Source organism: Balaenoptera physalus (assembly GCF_965194825.1).
Source record: "Balaenoptera physalus genome assembly, chromosome: 13".
NCBI lineage: Eukaryota > Metazoa > Chordata > Mammalia > Artiodactyla > Balaenopteridae > Balaenoptera > Balaenoptera physalus.
The window spans coordinates 5575795-5595518 of record NC_138892.1 but is presented as its reverse complement, the minus strand read 5'-3'; the positions used below and the strand labels follow the sequence as shown (position 1 = coordinate 5595518).

At 48.6% G+C, this 19724-nt stretch overlaps 1 protein-coding gene across 1 annotated transcript in view; it reads left to right on the top strand.

Moving 5' to 3' along the window:
- Window positions 1–18933, top strand: part of SAMM50 (SAMM50 sorting and assembly machinery component) — a 31912-nt gene extending 12979 nt beyond the window's left edge. The window contains exons 8-15 of the mRNA XM_082421178.1: window positions 766–894; window positions 1396–1467; window positions 2264–2350; window positions 4900–4970; window positions 7890–7957; window positions 12324–12470; window positions 13157–13298; window positions 18725–18933. Of these exons, the coding sequence (XP_082277304.1) occupies window positions 766–894; window positions 1396–1467; window positions 2264–2350; window positions 4900–4970; window positions 7890–7957; window positions 12324–12470; window positions 13157–13298; window positions 18725–18770 (762 nt within the window). The 3' untranslated portion in view covers window positions 18771–18933. The remainder of the gene's footprint in view (window positions 1–765; window positions 895–1395; window positions 1468–2263; window positions 2351–4899; window positions 4971–7889; window positions 7958–12323; window positions 12471–13156; window positions 13299–18724) is intronic.
- Window positions 18934–19724: the final 791 nt, after the last annotated feature.

Below are 19724 nucleotides of genomic sequence, written 5' to 3'. Positions count from 1 at the left end.
GTAGTGGCCCCACGTTGTCACCGTGGAAGCCACGTGGGCTGTCTGGGCCTGAGTGCCACGAGAATGCCCAGCGTGGGACTCCCTCTGGGGACTGTGACGTGACCTGGCTCCCTTGTAAGGGTTGCATCACTGTTGTCCTTCCCAAGGCCACCAAACTACGTCATTCGCTGTTCAAAACCAACCTGGGCACGTCTCTAAGACGGAAATCTAAGACAGGCTGGCTTGGCTTCGAGGGAAGAGGGTCAGGCCAAGAGGCAGGTCCCACTTGCCCGGACCCCAGCGTTCGCTTGGCTCAGGCCTCTGGCTGCAGGGAGGAAGCTCTTCACTCAGGTGTAACCTTGTCTCCTGGCTCTTCTCCAGGGGCTGAGGTGGGCCATCTGGCTCGTCCCTCCTGGCTGCAGACAGCCGGCGGGGTGTGTTCCCGATGGTCTTAGACTGGAAAAGAAACCAGTCAGTTACAAAGCTGCGTGCGGCTTTCAGACGAGTGACCCCGTCTCCTCACCCAGAGCACAGCCCTGCCCCTCGTACAGTTTTTCTCTTTGATTGCGGCCATGGCTTTCTCCCCTCCTCCCTCCTGCCTGCCTACTCTGTTCCCTCCTTCCCCAGCTTCCCTTCGTCTCTTCCGGTCTCCCATCCATCATTAAAAGCACTGTGTGTTAGCTTTTAGTCCGTCCATTTAGTGATGCCCCATCCCAGGACCTGATTTGGGACGGCCCCCTGTCTGCACAGCACGGAAGGCTGATGGTTTCCTGTGTTTGCCTGCAGTTTCCCATTTGGAAGACCAGCCACACTGTCAAGTGGGAGGGCGTGTGGCGAGAGCTGGGCTGCCTTGCCAGGACAGTGTCTTTTGCCGTCCGAAAAGAGAGCGGGCACTCGCTGAAGTCATCTCTCTCGGTAAGGGCAGATGTGTAGATGCTTTGATGCAGCCGTGCCGTAAGTTGGGAGAAGAGCCTTCGCCTCCATCAGGAGGGATGGAGAAGTGTCACAGTTTGGGTGACTAAAATGGTGCCCCCTGGTCACTTTGAATTTCTGGACACAACCTCATGTCATTTTTTCTAAGTAACATCAGAGGTAACGGGCAGTGGTGTGCGTAAGAGCTGACTGTGGCATTTTAGTTGGGAGCTGGCTGAGTTGACTTTGGTCAGGGTGTCGAGCTCCCTGAGAGAACGAAGCCGGTGATGGGGTCGGAATTGCCCACCCAATGGATGTGACTTGTTTCCCCGACTCTCCCAGGTCCCTCACACGTAACGTGGGGTTTCCGTAAAGAGTAAGCGGCAGAAGAGTTATGGAGTGCTCAGCACAATGCCTGGCATACAGTTAGTGCCCAGTGGGTGTCTGGTGTCGTGTCAGAGGCCTGTTTGAAGCGCAGACGCCCCCGATCCGCATTTCTTTCAGCACGCGATGGTCATCGACTCTCGGAACCCTTCCATCTTACCGAGAAGAGGTGCTTTGCTGAAGGTTAACCAGGTAGTATTCCTTCCCCTGTGACCTCTGCAGGCTCCGTGACCGTGGAGGGAGAGGGCATCATGCAAGGGTAGTCACGTTTTTAAAACTGACATTTTCCTCTCATTGTGAAAGTCCTTCTAGAATGGCTTGCAAGGGTGTCCGTCCCCCTCGGGGTTCCTAGCCCTGGATTTGCTCCCTGTAGCTCAGGCTTTGCCTTCACAGAGCGCAGAGTCAGGATAAGGTTCCGGCCTCTTTGATGGTGTCACTTACTAGGCCAGGAGGAAAGTTGTGATTTGATGGGAGTGATTTCCCTGGTGACCCTTGAAGAACACCCAAGGCAGGGGTTGTAACTCACACGCCGGCAGGGCCCGGCAGGTGACCTTGGGGAGAAGTGGGGCTCCGACGCTCTGTTTGCCTGATCTCAGTGTCAGAGGAGCAACTAGAAATCAGATTTTCATAGGAAATGTGCCAAATGGTAAAAGATGGGCTGATTCTTTTTTTCCCCCAAACACTGATTAGGCCAAACAAGCCGTATCATCCTTAGCAAGCTCTATAATGAAATGTTGATGTTGCCAGTGTTTTACTCTCACACGTAAGGAATAACATTCTCTGCGGTTACTCAGTTGTTTGGTGATTGTGTACCTCTGTCAGGCCCCTGGTACCATCCAGAACAACTAGGACGTAGCTTCTAGGGGACAGAAGTGGTGTGTTGCCTTTCTAAACATACAAAACAGCAGACTTAACCGCAGTGACGCTGTTTAGAAGCCTCTGTAACAAGTCTGTTGGCTCCCTGTGACCTGAGGGTCCTCGCCCACAGGAGCTGGCGGGCTACACCGGAGGGGACGTGAGCTTCATCAAAGAAGATTTTGAGCTTCAGTTGAATAAGCAACTCATACTTGATTCAGTGAGTATCTCGCCAGAATATTGTCACCTGTGTTTTTATCTCTTGTTTTTGGAATCTTATTAGAAGGTCTCAGTTCCCGAATATCTAAAGCACTAAAGAGGAAGTCAGAACACTGATGGTTGAAAGTCAAGCACTTGATCTTTTCAGTTTAGCCAGACTTGAAGCTCCCCTGGGGAGAAGTGATGTGCAGTCCCTTTGCAACTCACCTGTCAGTCATTTTACTTAAAAGAGCCCCTTCCCCACTTATCCACTCCAGGCTGTCAAGCAGATGTGTCTGGAGGGCAGGGCTGCCGCTTCCTTTGCCTCCTGATGTGACTTCCAGAGAAATTCTGCGTCTTCACCTTGTTTTGCTAGGTTGTCAGGGCTCTGGGTGCCTCCAGGAGTTTCTGTGTTACCCAGTGTGGTTTAGTTCCTCCTGATTCCCTCAGGACCTGAGGAGTAAGTGACTGGATTCTGACGAGGCAGTGGAGCCCCAGGCTAGGAGACACCGTGCTTACTCTCCAGTCTTCCCAGCGCCCGGGCGACTGAGGGACAGCTCTCCACGCCCCCCCTGCCTCCTTAGACCCTGGGGGCCGGGAGTGCATTTTAATGAAGTGGAACATGCGTCTCGTTTTAGAATCATTTATCACTGCTGCCGGTCAGTCCTGGACTCAGTGCACTTCAGATTCGGTTCCTGCCTTTCCCCTGCCACTGCTCTTCCGGAGGCTGCCAGGGGCTTCTCGCTCAGTTCAGCGAGCTCTTCCTGGTCCCCTTCTGCGCTCCCTCCATGGCACGCTGTCAGCCGTTGTTGACTCCATTATGACTGCTGCTCCTTCCACGCCTCGGTTTCTCTTTCTCGGCCTCCTTTCTCCCCATCCATGCACCCACCCACCGCTCCCGCCTTCCCACACATACTGGCTCCCAGGCACTGTCTGGGCACTAAGAATACCTCAGTAAATAAACACAGTTCCTGTTCTTACATGCTCGTGAAGGAAGACCTACAAGCAAATAGGTTTACATACAGTTTGGCAGGGGTTGACAGGTGACGTGAAGAACGATCCAGCAGAGTTAAGGGACAGAAGGCCGCCATGGGGGTGCTGCCTTATCTTAGAGGGCCAGGGGAGGCGTCTCTAATGAGACCGTAGCACCTAGAGCGACTTAAGGTGAGCCCTCCACCCTCGGTGGCGTCTCCACAACAGCCGGTCACCCAGACACAGCTGAGGGAGCAGGGCGGGCTGACCAGGCCCGGGGTGCTGCCAGCTGAGCTGAAGACAAGTCGGTGAGTTCTAGTGACCGACCGTGGAATTTCAGCTGGGTGAGGAGGGGAGGAAGGGCAGGAGAGAGCGAGGGGGCCGGTTCGTAGGTCCTGCTGGCACTGAAGACTTGGGGGGGCTGGTGCTAGAGGGAGCAGGTGGAGAGGTCTAGGTGCTGGGGGTGCCTGGGGGCCTTGGGCTCTCGTGGTCACCGGGGTCAGTGGGACACGAGGCCCGGTGGGCTTGTCTCAGGTGGGGAATCAGCTCTCCTTGTTGGCCCTCCCTAGGTTGGGACCGCTAGGCGGGGGAGGAGGGCGGTGTGCCGGGAGCACCGGGAGCTCCTGGTCGCGAGGGGAGCTGCTCGAGAGCGCGCGGGGCCCTGGCGCCTCGCTTTGTTCCGCAGCGTCTGTCACGCTGTTGAACAAAGACTTGAATTTCTCAGAATAGAGTGTTCGTTTGGCCTGCTCTGCCCACTCTGTCCCAGTTTTCGTCTGTAATCCTTCCTACGGAAGCTTCTAAAAAAGAGACATCTGAGCAGCTTTGCAGGACGTGGGACTTTGCACATCCGAGAGAGGACAAGGTGGGCAGAGGCGTGGGGGTGCGCAGGAGAGGTGGGCAGGCGGGGGCCACGGCGGAGGCGTGGGGTCGGGAGCCCCGAGGGCCTCGCTGTGGTTTAAGGCATCTCTGGGTCAGTTCTGCGCATGGACTACGTGGGTGTGAAGATTGCATCCCTGACCGAGGGTTAGGTCACTGCCCCTGACCTGTTCGAGGCAGGGCTCCGTCCCCGAGGGTTGGACTGGAAGTACGTCTCTTTGCATTTCTTAAATGTGTCAGCCTTGCACCCGCTACCTTCCTTCTCCTGAGATGCCGTGCTCCCTCAGTCCTCTTAGGTTTTGAGGCCGAGCCAGAGAGGCCCGGGTGGATGCAGAATCCCTTGTCCAGGGCCCTGGTCTCCCCCTTCAGGCCATGGCTTGTCCCACTGGGCTTGGCTTCTCGGAGAGGAGGGAGCTGCCCTGTGTCGGAGCGGAAGCCAGGCCCTGCTTAGGGTTTGGGCTTGTTTTTGGCTTATGTATAATATGTCTTTATTCGAAATTTGAAGTTGCCAGTTATGAAAGTATCCACAAAACACTTCGAGCTGTAGTTCTTCCCCTGCAGGAGCCAGATGTTCTCCTTCCGCGGCCCTTGTGCCCTGACCCAGAGCTCTGCACGCTGCAGGCACCGGGCACGACCAGACCTCAGGGTGTTTTCTGTCTGCTGATGCTCGTTGGAAGGAAGGAAACGCTGGAAGAAAACGGTTGTTTGTTTATATTTCAATAGGTTTTTTCAGCATCTCTCTGGGGTGGAGTGTTGGTACCCACTGGTGATAAACCGTCAAGTATTGCTGATCGGTAAGTAATAATAAATGAATGGGTGGTTTGCACATGGTTTCCTTTGGATCTTTCTGCTTGGTTTCTTAGAAGATATTTTAGAGAAGTTTAACTATTTAGGAAAGCAAATATTTCAAATTTTAATTTAGTTTTTATGTTTAAGCTCATTTCAAAATACCCAGTATACCTCATACTTAATATTTTTCGCTTTTGGGGCAGAGAGATACTTCATTATACTAAAAATTTTGTATTCTCTTTGAGTATGAAAGAATACAGTTCATACATGTTACAGAAATATAAAAACAGAGAAACATTTAAGGAAGTGAAAGAATCCTGCTCATTGATAAGCGGAGTTAACACTTGGGACTACGGTTGACTCTTGAACAACCTGAGGGCTAATCCCAGTGACGCTTGTAGTCGGCCCTCCGTATCCACGCTCCCTCCATGGCCAGAGTCAGCCAGCCACTGGCGGCGTAGTGCTGTAGCAGCTGCTGTTGAAGGGTATCCACCCGTAGGTGGACCCACGTGATCTAACCTACGTTGTTCAAGAGTCAGCTGTATTTCCTGTTAGCCAGTACTTTTGCGGGTGTGTATTTGTGTGAGCGTGTATACATATAAATTTATGTACACATCTGTATTAAAGTGTTGAGATACTGTATTTTGCATACAACTTTGTGTCCTCCCTGCTTTTTAAAAATTATAGAGTAAATCATTCACCAAGTCATGGGAAATTTTTCGTAAGCAGCATTTTAATATTTCGTTATTTGCATATATGTAGCACTGTGAAGAATATAACTTTGTGAATAATTTGTGTTCGTTTTATTTTCTGAGGACAGATTCCTCAATGTGGAATTACTGTCTCAAAAGAATATGAATGTTTTTAAGGCTCACAAAGAATATTGCTGGAGCCTGCTTTTCAGAAAAGCTGCTTTTTTAGGAGTAGCTTCTGCTCCTGCCAGCAGAGGGTGAAGTTGTATTTGTTGCCTATTATTAGTTGCTATTAGTAGAAATACTCACAATTGTTTTGGGGTCAAGGAACTCTTTCTTTAATCTTGCATTAGTTAAACTGTTGTTTTAGCTTAACCTAGTTCAGCCTTTTTGGATGGCAGTTTGGGAGTAGAAAAAATTTTAACTTCTAAACTCTGAGACTTAACAGTTTCACCTCCGTGAATCTAATGTACAGAAATACATTCATAAGAGTACAAAGATTTATGTACAAGGGTGTCCATCGGGAGCATTATTGAGAATAGCAAAAATTCTAAAACTCCCTGTAGGGAAATGATTAAATGCAAACACAACCATTCTAAAGGGACTGTGTAATCATTAAAAAGGATGAGATAGGTGTCCCTAAGTTAAAATTTGCATGGAAGTATGTTGAGTTGCTTGCTCTCTGATCAGGGGCAAAGCTTCTGTGTGCACGTGTGTGTTTGCAGGTAACACCAGGGGTCTGGAAGTCAACCACCAAACCAGTGACAGTAGTCACTTCCGGAGATTGGGACACGGTGGACAGTAGGGAGGGGAAGAGCCTTTTCACTTTTTGTGTTTCCTGGATCATTTTAATTCTTTCAAAAGAATGTCTGTGATTTATCATTTAAAAAAATAATAAAGGGACCTTGCTCTTTGTTTCTATAATTATTGTTAATGAGGTATTCAGAAAGGCTTTGCTTAGAAATCCCAGATAGTAAAGACACATTTATAGTCTTTTAAACTCAAGTTCAGATGAATAAATTCATAAAGGCTTTTATCCAGCGGGACAATGAGAAAAACAGTGCCCTGTTCCCTTTGTGCTTAGACGTGGGACGTTTGTGGCACCGCAGGTTAGTGAGAGGCTGGGGGCGTCAGCTGGTGTGGCTTCCATGACAGCCGTGTTGGAAAGACCATACACAGCTTCTCTGGTCATTTTAATTCATTATTTAGTAATTACCGTGGTCTAAAATCGGGTTCTAAGAAGCTGTTAGATTTTATAGCAAGTAGATGGGATTTCTAATTTTTTTTTTTTTTCTGGGCTGTGTTGGGTCTTCATTGCTGCTTGCGGGCTTTCTCTAGTTGCGGCGAACGGGGGCTACTCTTCGTTGTGGTGCGCGGGGCTTCTCATTGCGGTGGCTTCTCTTGTTGCGGAGCACGGGCTCTAGGCATGTGGGCTCAGTAGCTGTGGCTCACGGGCTCTAGAGCGCAGGCTCAGTAGTTGTGGCGCATGGGCTTAGTTGCTCCTTGGCATGTGGGATCTTCCTGGACCAGGAATCAAACCCATGTCCCCTGCATTGGCAGGCGGATTCTTAACCACTGCGCCACCAGGGAAGTCCCTCTAATATTTTTTTAGTTCATTGTTTTCGTTTTACTCAGATATAGTTTTAAAAGAGTATGATAACCCAGTCCATTAAGGAACACAAGGAATTCATTAAAAAATTTTTTAACGTATACTTTTTTTCTAATTAAAAATCACTGTAATAATACAAAAAAATTTAAGGTAACAATAATTCTATTTTGGTCTATTTCCTTCTAGTATTATTTTCCACTATTTGTAAAATTCAGGTCATACTATTATATAATTTGTATCCTGCCTTTTTTTTTCAACTTAATTAACTTAATTATTGTGAGCATAGGAGGCTGTTTTGAAAAGGTGCTGCGTGATGAATTCTCATAGACTTCAGATAATTCCTTTATAACAGACAGTCCACCCAGGTGTCTTTATTTGTGCCTTGTATCTCACCTGTGTCCCCAGAAGTTTGACGTGTTTGTTTAGATGTATAGTCTTAGGTTAGATTACAAGCTTGGGTCTTTATGAAATTTACCATCCTCCCTTGCGTGTTCCTAATCCTGAAATGTTCCGCCACGTGGAGACGTGGACGACCCAGTAGCGAGTGTGCGCCTTTTGCACTTCTGTTGTGCGATGGAGACTTTCTCCAGCGGCTTTGCTCTGACGTCTGCATCCTCTTCCAGGTTTTACCTCGGGGGACCCACAAGTGTGCGAGGGTTCAACATGCACAGCGTTGGGCCACAGAGCGAAGGTCTGTCGTTCCCCACAGCACACCAACTTGAAAAAATCGAAATGACGGTTACTTCTCATTTTTGAGCGCATGTATTTGTTTAAATCACCGCAATAATAGATACTCATGTTTCACCAGTGGAACTGGCACCTAACACAGCATCCACCACACAGCAGGCACAGAAAGGTGTTTGTTGAGGAAACTGTAGAAAGTGAGAAAAGATAGCTAAGCAGAAGATACACGACAGTCACTTGTGATCCCATTGGCCAGAGTTGACGTGTGTGAGCATTTTGTTGTTTAAACATGCACATCCATGCACGTGTGTTGTTTACATAACTGTTCTAACTTGTTTCTCCTACCACCCCTCAGTAACAGTATATGAATAGATTTTTATAGGAATAAGTACTTTATCATTTTTAATGGCGGCTTATTTCATCTTATTGACAAACTATAATTTTTTTAAACTAATGTACTTTATTAAAAAAATTTTTTAATATATATATATAAAATAACTTTAATATTACAGTAAACAATAAACATACATTTTTTTAAAAAGACTTAGAGAAAATACAGCTAAACATTAATTATGGTTTTATCTGGGTGATGGGAATTATGAATAATTTTGATAAGCCTTTTAAAATGCATTTCTGCACTTTCCAAATTTTCCACAAGTTTACATTAAGCTTGTTTGTTATTTATTGAGGTATAGTCAATTTACAATATTATAGAAGTTTCAGGTGTACAACATAGTGATTCATAAAATATTGACTATATTCCCTGTGTAATGGACTTTATTTTTGAGAGCACTTTTAGGTTAGCAGAAAAATTGGACACAAAGTACAGAGTTCACTGTATGTGCCCGTAGCATCCTTTATTATTAACATCTCGCGTTAGTGTGGGACACTTGTCACAATCGATGAGCCAACACTGATGTGTTACTACTAACTAAATTCCGTAGTTCACGGTGGGGTTCACTCTTTGTGTTGTAAAGTTTCATGGGTTTTGACAGTTGCATAATGGCATGTATCTACTATTACGGTATTTTACAGAATAGTTTCACCACCCTAAAAATTCACCATGCTCCACCTATTCATTCCTCCCTCCCTTCCTCCCCCTCAATTACTGGCAACCACTGACCTTTACTATCTCCATAGTTTTGCCTTTTCCAAAATGTCATATACTTGGAATCATACAGTATGTGCCCTTTTCAGACTGGCCTTTTTGACTAAATAATATGCATTTAAGTTTCCTTCAGGTCTTTTTTTTTGGTCAGTGTACTTCTTAAGTTTTTGTTTATGTGTACATATATATTTTAATTAAAGTGTAGTTGATTTACAATATTATATTAGTTTCAGGTGTACAATATAGTGATTGAGTCCTCCATGTCTTTTTATAGCTTGATTGCTCATATCTTTTTATCACCAAATAATATTCCATTGTATGGCTGTACCACAGGGTGTTTATCCATTCACCTATTGAAGGACATCTTACTTGCAGGACATCCAATTTTTTGCAATTATGAGTAAAGCTGATATAAACATCTATGTGCAGTTTTTTATCTGGACATAAGGTTTCAACTCATTTGGGTAAATACCAAGGAGTGTAATTGCTGGATTGTATGGTAAAACTATGTTTAGCTTTGTAAGAAGCTGCCAGACTGTCTTCCAAAATAGCTAACATTTTGCATTCCCACCAGCAATGAATCAGAAAGATAAAAGCCTTATCATTTTTAATGGCTGCATATTTCATCTTCTTGCCTTACTGCGATCTTTTTAAACCAAATCCCAAGTTTTAGACACTTAGACTGTTTTCTTTTTTCTTACGTTTATATAACAGTGTATCAGTGAATAACCTAACTGAATCTTTGTGCTCATCTATAAGTTTTACTTTATAATATAAAGTTCTAGGTGTGGAATTGCTAGGTCAAAGGATTTTGAGTATCCTTGAATATCCTTAAGGTTTTATATTGTCTCAGGAAAGCTTGTCTCAGTCATACTCTATCCAGCAATGTGTGAGAATTCCGGTTTCTGGAACTCTCTCCAGTACTTGACGTTATATCAGAGGATCTCCACGTGTTATTAAAAACTACAAAAACGTCATTTAAGTAGATTCATGTTATGACATTATAAAATATTCTATCCTGATTTTCTTAACTTTTTTTAACATCTTTGTTGTTTCCACTTTATATTATTATAAATAGTGATTGCTCTGGGCGTAAATTTTTGTACAAAATATAAATTATTTCTTTTCATTTGTTTTTAGAGTGCTTTATTAGTGTGTCTTTTTCTTTTTTTGAAAAGTAATATAATTTCTTTTTCACTATAACAAGTATTATTTAGTGACTAGATGAAAATTTTGGAGTCTTCCATTTTCCTGAAAATTAAAACACTGTGGTATTTCATTTAATTACCTATTAAAAGGCTATTGGTAAGATTATATGAGCAAGAATGTAAATTGCTGTAACTTTTCATGAAAGCAATTTGACAGTATTTATCAAGAGCCTAAAACATATATATACACAAGGACTATTGATAATAGAACCAAACTGAAAACTGGAAACCCAAATGCCCATCAGCAATAGAACAGGCAACTAAACAGTGGTGTCTTCACACTGTGGAGTATTATACAGCAATGAGGATGAACAAGTTAGAGCCACTGGCTGGGTGGCATGAACAGGCCTCAGAAACATGCCAAAAAAAAAAAAAAAGCCAGATCCAGAGGATGCATACTGCATGCTTCCACCTGTGCAGAGTTTAGAGACTGGGTAAAGTGATCTATACCGTCGGGTATAGATCAGGGTAGACGGGTAGTGCTGTACTTGGCGTGGGTGGTGCGTAGTGATTAGAAAGGAGAACAGGGCCTTCCGGGGGGGCTGCACTTGTCTGTTTCTTGGTCTGGGTGCTCATTATATGGTGTGTTCTGTGCTTGGAAATTCACTGTGCTGTACACTTAGGATGTGTATACTTTTCTATGTGTATATTATACTTCAAGATGGTTTAAAATACCTGTGTGTGCAAGGAAGCCCATCACAGGTTAACGTCCACTATCAAGAAATTCAACACCAACATGACAGTAGTCAAGGGGTAGATCATTATATTATGGTACATATATGTGATTATTCAGGCATCAAAATCACATTTTCAAAGAATATAAAGTATTAAAGGAAAGTGCTTATAATATAGTAAACTAAAAAAAAAATCAGGACTGAAATGTATAAAAATAAAATGACTTACATTTTGTTTTCTTATTTAATTATTCATTATAATTCACTGGATGAAAGAACACCAGATGTTAGCTGGTTATCGGTTATCTCTTAATGGTAGAAATTAAAGGAGAATTTCCTTTTTTTCTACTTACATATATTTATCACATTTTGTACAATGAGTATATTACTTTTATGATTAGAATAAAATAGGTTATTTAAGAAAAGAGAGGAACACTTGCTGGGAAACGAGAAGCAAACCCAGTTGACCTCCTGCTTTCAGTCCGTTCTTTGTTTCCTCTAGAACTTCAGTATTAATAGTGGTTGAGGAGATGCTGGAGCCTTTAAGTGAATAGGCAGTTCATTCCTTGAGGTTAATCTTGGAGACAGCCCATATTTTTCTTTTTCATGGTCTGTCATTTTGTATTAAAGGGGACTAAGGCACTTTACAACTAGTATTTTGTAACAAAGTATAAACATTTCAGGGGTTTTTGTTGTTGTTGCTTTAATGTTGTGGCTCTTTACAGTTGAAATGGTAGGGACATTTTTAGAAATAACGCAAATGTATACTCTCAGTGGATAGTCTTGAATTTTGGCAAAAGTAACCTTTGTCCAAAAAAACAAGACCCAAGTGGTCAGGAACCTTTAAAAACGAGCCTCTTCTCTGAAGATGCTGAGCTGAGACAGCGTCCTGTTGCAGCGGGGGGCAGACACTGCGTACCTTTGGATTAATAGCATGTCCGGCCACTTCCAGAAACTGCAGAGACATTTTCTTCTTTGGTCTCTCTATGTTGTGGTCTTGAAATTTTTGCAGAATAATGCATTTCATTTGCCAAGTGACAATGATCTGGTCATCTGCAGTTGTGGAAGAAGTGATTTCCATGAGTTTACTTGTTTTATTCCAAGCATTATACAGATATGGTAAATTACTGGCTTCATTCTTTCCTAAATTACACATTAGCTTTTTTTTTTTTTTTCCAGTTAAAGCAAATTATAAAACAAACCAGGAGAAGAAGAAAGATTATTTAAGCAAGGCCGACAACGTCAGGAGTTATAAGGGCTCACAGAGCTCGGGCACTGAGTGTGTTGTGTTCATAGCACACACCTCGCTCGTGTATGTGGTGGGACGTCAGTGTGGTTTTGAACCTGTGACCTTGTTTTGATCCGCACTCCTTCCTTGACTAGGAGACTACCTGGGCGGAGAAGCATACTGGGCCGGTGGCCTACACCTGTACACCCCGTTACCTTTCCGACCGGGCCAGGGCGGCTTTGGAGAGCTCTTCAGAACTCACTTCTTCCTTAACGCAGGAAACCTCTGCAACCTCAACTATGGTAAAACTCAGACTATTTAGCAACCATTCGGCACAGCTGACCTTATGTTTAAAAGCACAGGACACGAGTGGGTGTCTGTGTCGCATTTAGATTGTGTCGTCTCTAAGAGTAGGCACTGCGCCTGCCTGAGACACCTGCAACACCTGATGCGGTGCCCACAGTGAAGCTGTTGGTCGAATGGCTGGAACACACATAACGAATCGTCATCGAATGCTGCCTTACAAAGAGAAACCTATCTGTTTAGCAAACGTTTCTCGAGCAGTGAGTCTGTGCCAGTGGTTATGGCCACAGAGCTGAGTGAGACCTGGTCTCTCCCCTAGGAGCTCAGGGCCGGGCGAGGCGCACACATGTCCCCGGCTTGGGGAGGTGTCTGGAAACCAAGGCTTGGAGTAGGGCTTCCTGGGCGGTCAGCGGTGGGCAAATGCCATTCTAGGCAAAGGGAACAGAACGTGCCAGGCCCAGAGAACTGAGGGGACCTGTGTTCTTCTGGGACGGTGAGGAAGTACGGTCCCCAGCCCTGTCTTGAGTTTGGGCCTAATCTCACTTCATGCATTCTCCTCGAGTATCTAGGCCTGGCTTAAAAGATGACCAGAGGCCACACAGAGAGGGAGAGCCAGTGCTGTCCAAGGACAACGTGGGCGGGGGACCACGTGCTATTGGTCACACCTCCTCTTCTCTCTCTTCAGGGGAGGGCCCCAGAGCTCACATTCGAAAGCTGGCTGAGTGCATCCGCTGGTCTTACGGCGCCGGCATCGTCCTCAGGCTGGGCAACATCGCGCGGCTGGAGCTGAACTACTGCGTCCCCATGGGCGTGCAGGGCGGAGACAGGTAGGTGCTGGGAGGTTCTCTCCACAGGTACACGGCACTGTCTTGTCACTTTGTTTTGGACATAGTTAATCACTTCACCAGCGGCCTTTAAGATTCAAGACTTCAGGAGAAATTGAATAGTTAGCAAAAGAATGAAAACACAGGAATTTTTGTCCATGGGGTTCTCCATACAGGTTGGAGGAAAGGCCGTGATGTGTTCCCGTCCCCCCACCTTATGCTGGTTGCACTTGTCGTCAGGTAGAGGGAGCTCCTCTGGCAGCCTGGCTGGAGGTGGTGGCCGCCGTTTCGGGTCCTTCCCTAGCAGAATGAGGTGTTGCCGGTGGGGACTCTGCAGGCCGGGAGCCCGGAGGCTGGGTGGGCGCAGCTCTGCTCCGGCCGCAGAGGACCTGCCTTCTGGCCTTCTCCACCAGTCATTTTACTGAACAAGATCTGCTGAATATTCGTGGATGAATATGGTATAAGGCCGATTACAGCTACAGAAATTAATTCCGTTTCTTAAATTATTTGGTATGCATTGTAGAAATTTCAAGAAGTCCAGAAGTATTGTCATGATAGTATGTAAATAATACCATGGACTCGGGGCTTAAACAGCAGACTTTAATCTCTCGCCGTCCGGAGGCTGCAAAGTCCAGGATCAGGGTGCCGGCGGGTTCGGTTCCGGGTCAAGGACCCTCTTCCCGGCTTGCAGACGGCGCCTTCTCACTGTGCTCTCACCTGAAGCGGGCAGAGAGCAGGCTCTCTGGTGTCTCTTCTTACAAGGACACCAGTTCCACCAAGGACCCCATCTTAATTAAGTTGCCTCATCTAAGGTGACTTAGTTACCTCCTCAAGGTCCCACCTCCAAATACTGTCACATGGCAGGGCTGGGGGGTGGGCGTTTAGTGCTTTAGCCTGTGAGGACTGCGGGACACGGACATTCCGCCAGTAACCTAGTGTTTCTATACATTTCAGGACTCTAGGCTGTATTTTTTTCTTCTGGGTGTTCTGTCTACATTCAGCTGTGATGCTGAGTCACAGCCAGGCTTCCAGCGTGAAGTTGTAGTTTGTCCTCGTTTAAGGAAGTACTCTACCAGTCTTACTCTCCCTGTCTTCTGCTTCAGCGTGGTGGATGATGGTGTTTTGAAGGGAAGCCGCATTAGGAAGCTTTTAACAAAGCTTTGTTCTTAGGTGCACGTCAGTGTCTGTCATCCAGACCCATCGCTTCAGGAGGGTCTGCCCTCCTCCGCTCTCCCTGGAAGGCTGGCTTGGCCCGGGGCCGCCATGCCACCCTGTGATGTTGGAGCCCTTCCTTCCCATGCCCTCACGGGTCTGCTGCTCTGATGACTGTTAATTCCCCTCCATGCCTTGCCTTTTCTCGGCACAGAGCAAAAGCTGAGAAGGGTCTAGTTGCTCAGGCTGAGTGTGCACTGGAGCCCAGCTGCACAGGCTCGGAGCGCAGCCTGGCCGCCCCGTGGCTGTGTGGCCCGGGGTGAGTTACTTAACCTCTCTGGGTCTCCGTTTTCACATCCGTAGAATGGGTGCTAACGATAGTGATTACTTTGCAGGCTTGAGGACTGAATGAATTAATACACACGCAGCTCGTAGAGCAGTACCCAGCGTGTTGTCAGCAAAGCTGGTTGTTTCTCGTGTTGTTGCTGCTACTGGTACACTCGCCCTGGCCAGCTGTTCACAAAGGAAGCAAACCGTGTGTGTGTGTGTGTGTGTGTCCCCCGCCATCCGCAGTGGCACTGTGTGCGCCACCTGGCTGGCTGTGTTTGAGACATGCCGTAGATGGGATGATGTGGCCTGATTTCAGGGATAGTGAAATGTGGGGAAATGTGCACCTTCCCTAGAGCAAGCTTTGTGCATTAGATAACATCGTAGCTTCAGGAAATGAAGCTAATGTTGCGGGTTGCTTTCTGCAAAACCTTGTTCCCACCACAGGCATGGGCGTGGGGCTCCCTGGCATAACAGCCGGCTGCTGATTGAGTCCTTGCAGGGAGCGGCAGAGGTGCGGTGATAGGCCTGCAGCAACCTGGGGATGAGGTCAGATAGAGCCGGCTAAGCCTGCGCTTCTCCAACTGTAACGTGCTTGGGTCTGGAGGGGGCTGCACTGCCAGTGGGCTGCGCGGCCAGCCCTGCCCTGTCCGTCCCTGGCTGTGTGACCTGGGCAAGCCCTGCTGGCTCTGGGCCTCCGTTCCTTCAGCCTGGAAGGCGCTGCCGTCCTGTGGCTGCAGCATCATCGGAGGCCACTGGGTGTCGCTGTGCTCCCAGAATCCGGGTGCTGCTCTCGGGAGCCCGGCTTCGACTACCTGCCTCCCCGAATCTCTGCAGGGGGTGGAGTGGGTGCGTTCACCACTCCACTCTGCTCTCTCTCTTCAGGTTAAATTTGAAAATATGTTTCAGCCATTAATTTCAAATGTGGGTTCTGAAAGGAGGAAGCATGCTGTGCAGGTGGTATTTAAAGACCGGAACGTAAGGACGCTCCTCTGCCCCCCAGGCTGCTCTGTTCTGGGGTCACGGTGGTTGCAGCAGGTGCTTCTCGTGTGCAGCGTCCCTGAGCAGGGGGCTCGCCGTCACGCAGCGTCTGGCTCTGTTTGAAGTTTTGTCATCAAAATTGGAACTTCGTGACGTTTGAGTGATCTTGCCAGGGTTTAATCTTCATTTCTAAAATTAAGCAGCTAGCAGGATGGGGAGTTACATGTGTGCCATCATCCGTAGGTCCCCCGCCCAGTGAGCGCAGTCGCTCTGTAATTAGGATTTCAGACCTTTACAGAAATGGAAACCGCTTTGAAATATTTGGCGAGTTTTATACCGGAGGTGACGTGTGACACCGTTGTCTCTGCGCTCTGGCGGCGAATGCTCTGTCTTACCGAGTGTGGTCCCTGGAAATGCGCTGGTGACTGAGGCAGCTGGCGGAGAGGGCGGCGCACAGTTAGTAACAGAGGAAGACCAGGCAGGGGGTCGTGAAGGGCCTCCCGGGGGAGGTGATAGCTCCAGGCTGCAGAGCAGCTGGAACCAAGGTGTGCACGCATGCAGTGCCTGTGGGCGCCAGCTTCTACCCTTCTGCAGGAGCAGAAGTGAGGCGCGGGGCGGCCCTTGACGCAGGCGGGGCCTGAGTTCCCATCACGCTTGTCCCCCACCCGTCTCTGCCTTCCAGCCTCTCTGGCCTTTTCCCTTCGGGCACACGCCAGGGTCCCTGAGTTCTGGCCCTCGTCGGCCTGCTCCCTGCTGAATTCCCTGTGCTAGACCAGCGCCTGGCGTTCCTGGGGGCTGGCTGGGGGAGGATGGGCGCCTGACGCTGGGGGACCCTGGCGTGGCCTTCATCACGAGCCCTTGGCGCCGAGTCCGAGGCGGGCCGGGTGCAGGCAGGGAGCCTCCGGGTGGTGCTGGAGTGGCGCAGCTGGGCCGCCCCGAGACTGCCGGTGGGAGGGCGAGACTCGAGACTCGGGGCCTGTTCTGAGGCGCCTACTGGATTATAAGCATATAGGCACAGGGGACACAGAACAGGAAGATGGGCGTTTGGTGAGGCTGTCTCTGTGCACCTGGCATCTGCGACACTGTTTTGGATGTTTGTGGTGGGTGTTTTTCCTGTGACACGTTTATATGGTCTCTGAACATAAACCTGTGCTTGTAAAGTGGTTTAATCTGTTTACAGTTGGAGTAGACTAGCCTTTATTGGAATGGTTGCTTGTTTCTGAATCGTGTAAACCCAGGGCTTGACTTATTTTGATCTTGATCAAGCCTATTTTCAGACATTTTTCTAAACAGCGAATGCAGGCAGGGACTACTTTTATGGACCTAATGATATAAAAGGTAGAGACACCTCGTTTAGATCTGAGCAGAACCAAGTTGTTACAAACACAGTCATGGTTCTGACTGTGGATCTTTGCCTTTTAAGGACGGTGGTGAGGTTTACTCAGGGTCACACGGAGACTGTAGCTGTCCCTTCTGGTCAGGTGACTTCTGCTGATATGGTTGATTAGTGAGCGCCCTTGACCCCGCAGAAGGTCAGTAACAACAGTTAAGATTCTCTCTCTTGAGTCCCTTAATTGATCAGATATTTCATTCCCACTCTGAAAAAGAAAAACTTTCTGCTAGTTTTCAGGTGCTGTGAGTTCTGAGATTGGGTGACGGCACAAGTGTTGTGACAATAGAAACATTAGCTTTCCTCTGAATGAAGGGGCTGTTCTCGTTGTCCAGTTTTTCTGGAAACTCTCCAGAACTTGCAAAACTGCTGTGTTCCGCAGACGCACCGTCAGCTGCTGGTTGGGATTCGGAACGTTTTTTCCCTGGAAGCTTGTGCTTCCTGGTATTCGGGTCCCGGGGTTAGGCCCTCTGTCCCGAGTACAGTACTGGCCCTGCCCCTGAGCGCAGCCAGCGGGTGGGCGGCACGGGAGTCCATCCTCCGCGGCGCGGGCCGCAGGGGGAGCGGTTCTCGGCCTAGCGGCGCACCAGCATCGCTGTGGAGTCTCAGGAATACGGCTGCCTGGGCTGCGGCCGGTGATTCTCACCCCGCGTGCGGCCGGGGCTCGAACCAGGACGTCATGGAAACAGCAAGGCCTGCAGCGGGACGCCCTCCGAGGCAGCTGAGGCAGCAGGGCCCGCGGGCGCGCTTGCGTTTGGGTCCAGAGTTCTGCTCTGAGGCTCCTGCCGTGACCGCAGCCATCTCCTCACTGCCCAGCCCGTTTGCCCGTCTGAAAATGGGCTCAGTGGTCTGTCAGCCGGTGAGAGAGCAGCACGCTGAATGTAACCTGCACAGCGTCAGCGGGTAGCAGATGTTGCAACCCACGTGCCCTCTTTGCATCCTTCCTTTCCTGGGAAAGGAGCAGGTTCTAAAGAGGCAGTCAGGTTAAACCCTTTGGGGCTGTGGGTTCTGCCATCCGCCCCGCCCCCTCCTGGTCCCCCCTGTGTCCTGTGTTTTGCCAGGGGCCCTTCCACGGCCACGTCTCTGATCACCTGTCTGCTCTGCACTGTGCAGAAGGTGCCTCTTCTCTGGTAGCCTCCGAAATAAACACGAAGCTTTTCTTCCCGCCCCAGGAGTTTTGTTTTCATGAATATTTCTCTCTCAGTCCTCCTCTTGTCTAGTTGCTGGTTGGGTCAGGATTGGGGGGAAACAGAGAGGAGTAGAGAAGGGAGCAGGGAAGGGGGATTCGTGTCTCCATTTTGTTCCCTTTTCCATCCTCCAAAGGCTGGTTCTTAAACCAGCAAAGGAGGGAGTGGCTGGGGACAGCTGGTGAAGCCGGGTAGCCGGGAGGGAGGAAAGAGGTGAGAGGCGGGCAGGAAGAGCCTGGGCCTCCCGAGAGGCAGGGCCGCCCAGGCATTGCTTCTGAGACGTGCACGTTTCTGGAATTGTGCAAATGGCAGGGTGAGCAGAGCAGACCACAGTGTTGATCTCCTGCCTTAAAAAAAAAAACAAAAAAAAACCAAAAACCTTTTTTTTTTAGGATCTGTGATGGCGTCCAGTTTGGAGCTGGGATAAGGTTCCTGTAGCTGATGCAGAGCATCCTGGGTCCCCTCCAGCAGCAGCTCTGGGACTCGGGCAGCAGTGAGTCACTCGGTGCCACACACTTTCTCTCCAGATAAACACGTTTCATGTGATTCTTTGAATGCAGTCCTTGTGGGAAACCATGTCAATAAATTTTAAAGACAAATACTCAGGTGCACTATGGATGTGATTTGCTTTCCACAGCCAGCGTGCCCCACGCCGGCTCTTCCTGAGGACCAGGTCAAGTCGCCGCGCGTTCTTTCACGTGTGCCCCGCCGGGGGGAGGGACATCAGATGTCTCCTGATTCCTCCTCATCCCGCACTCTTCGGGTCTCAGTGTTCGTTCCCATGAGTCAGAGTGATTGGCAGAGCTCGGAGGAGACGCAGGCCCACCGCTGGGGGGCGTGTGTGCTGTGGCTCGATGCCGGCTGATGCCGAGGGGCCCGCATCGGCGGGGGCTGCAGTCGCAGGGTCATCTCCGTGTGTGTGAGCGCCCTGCAAGAAGGAACCATGTGTAACGTCATGGACGGGGAGGCAGAGAGGGAGGCGTGTTCTCTGGAGGGAACAGCAGCACCATTTATAAAGACACGTGAATCAGCTCCCTGTCGCTGCTGTAACAAAGCACCACAGACCTAGAGGCTTAACTCGACACAGAGCAGTCACCTTGCAGCCTGGAGGCCAGGAGTCCAAAGTGGGTCTCACTGGGCTGAAACCAGGGTGTCTGCAGGGCTGCGTTCCTTCTGGAGGTTCTAGGGGAGGATCTGTTTCCCAGCCTTTCCCAGCTTCCAGAGGCGCCCCGTTCCTTGGCTTGTGGCCCCTTCCTGTATCTCAAAGCTAGCAGTTCAGCATCTTCCAGTCTCCCTCCGGATCTTTGCCTCTCAGTGCCGTCTTATGGGCCCTTGTGACTGTATTGGGCCCACCTGGACACTCCAGGCTGATCTTATTTTAAGATCAGATGA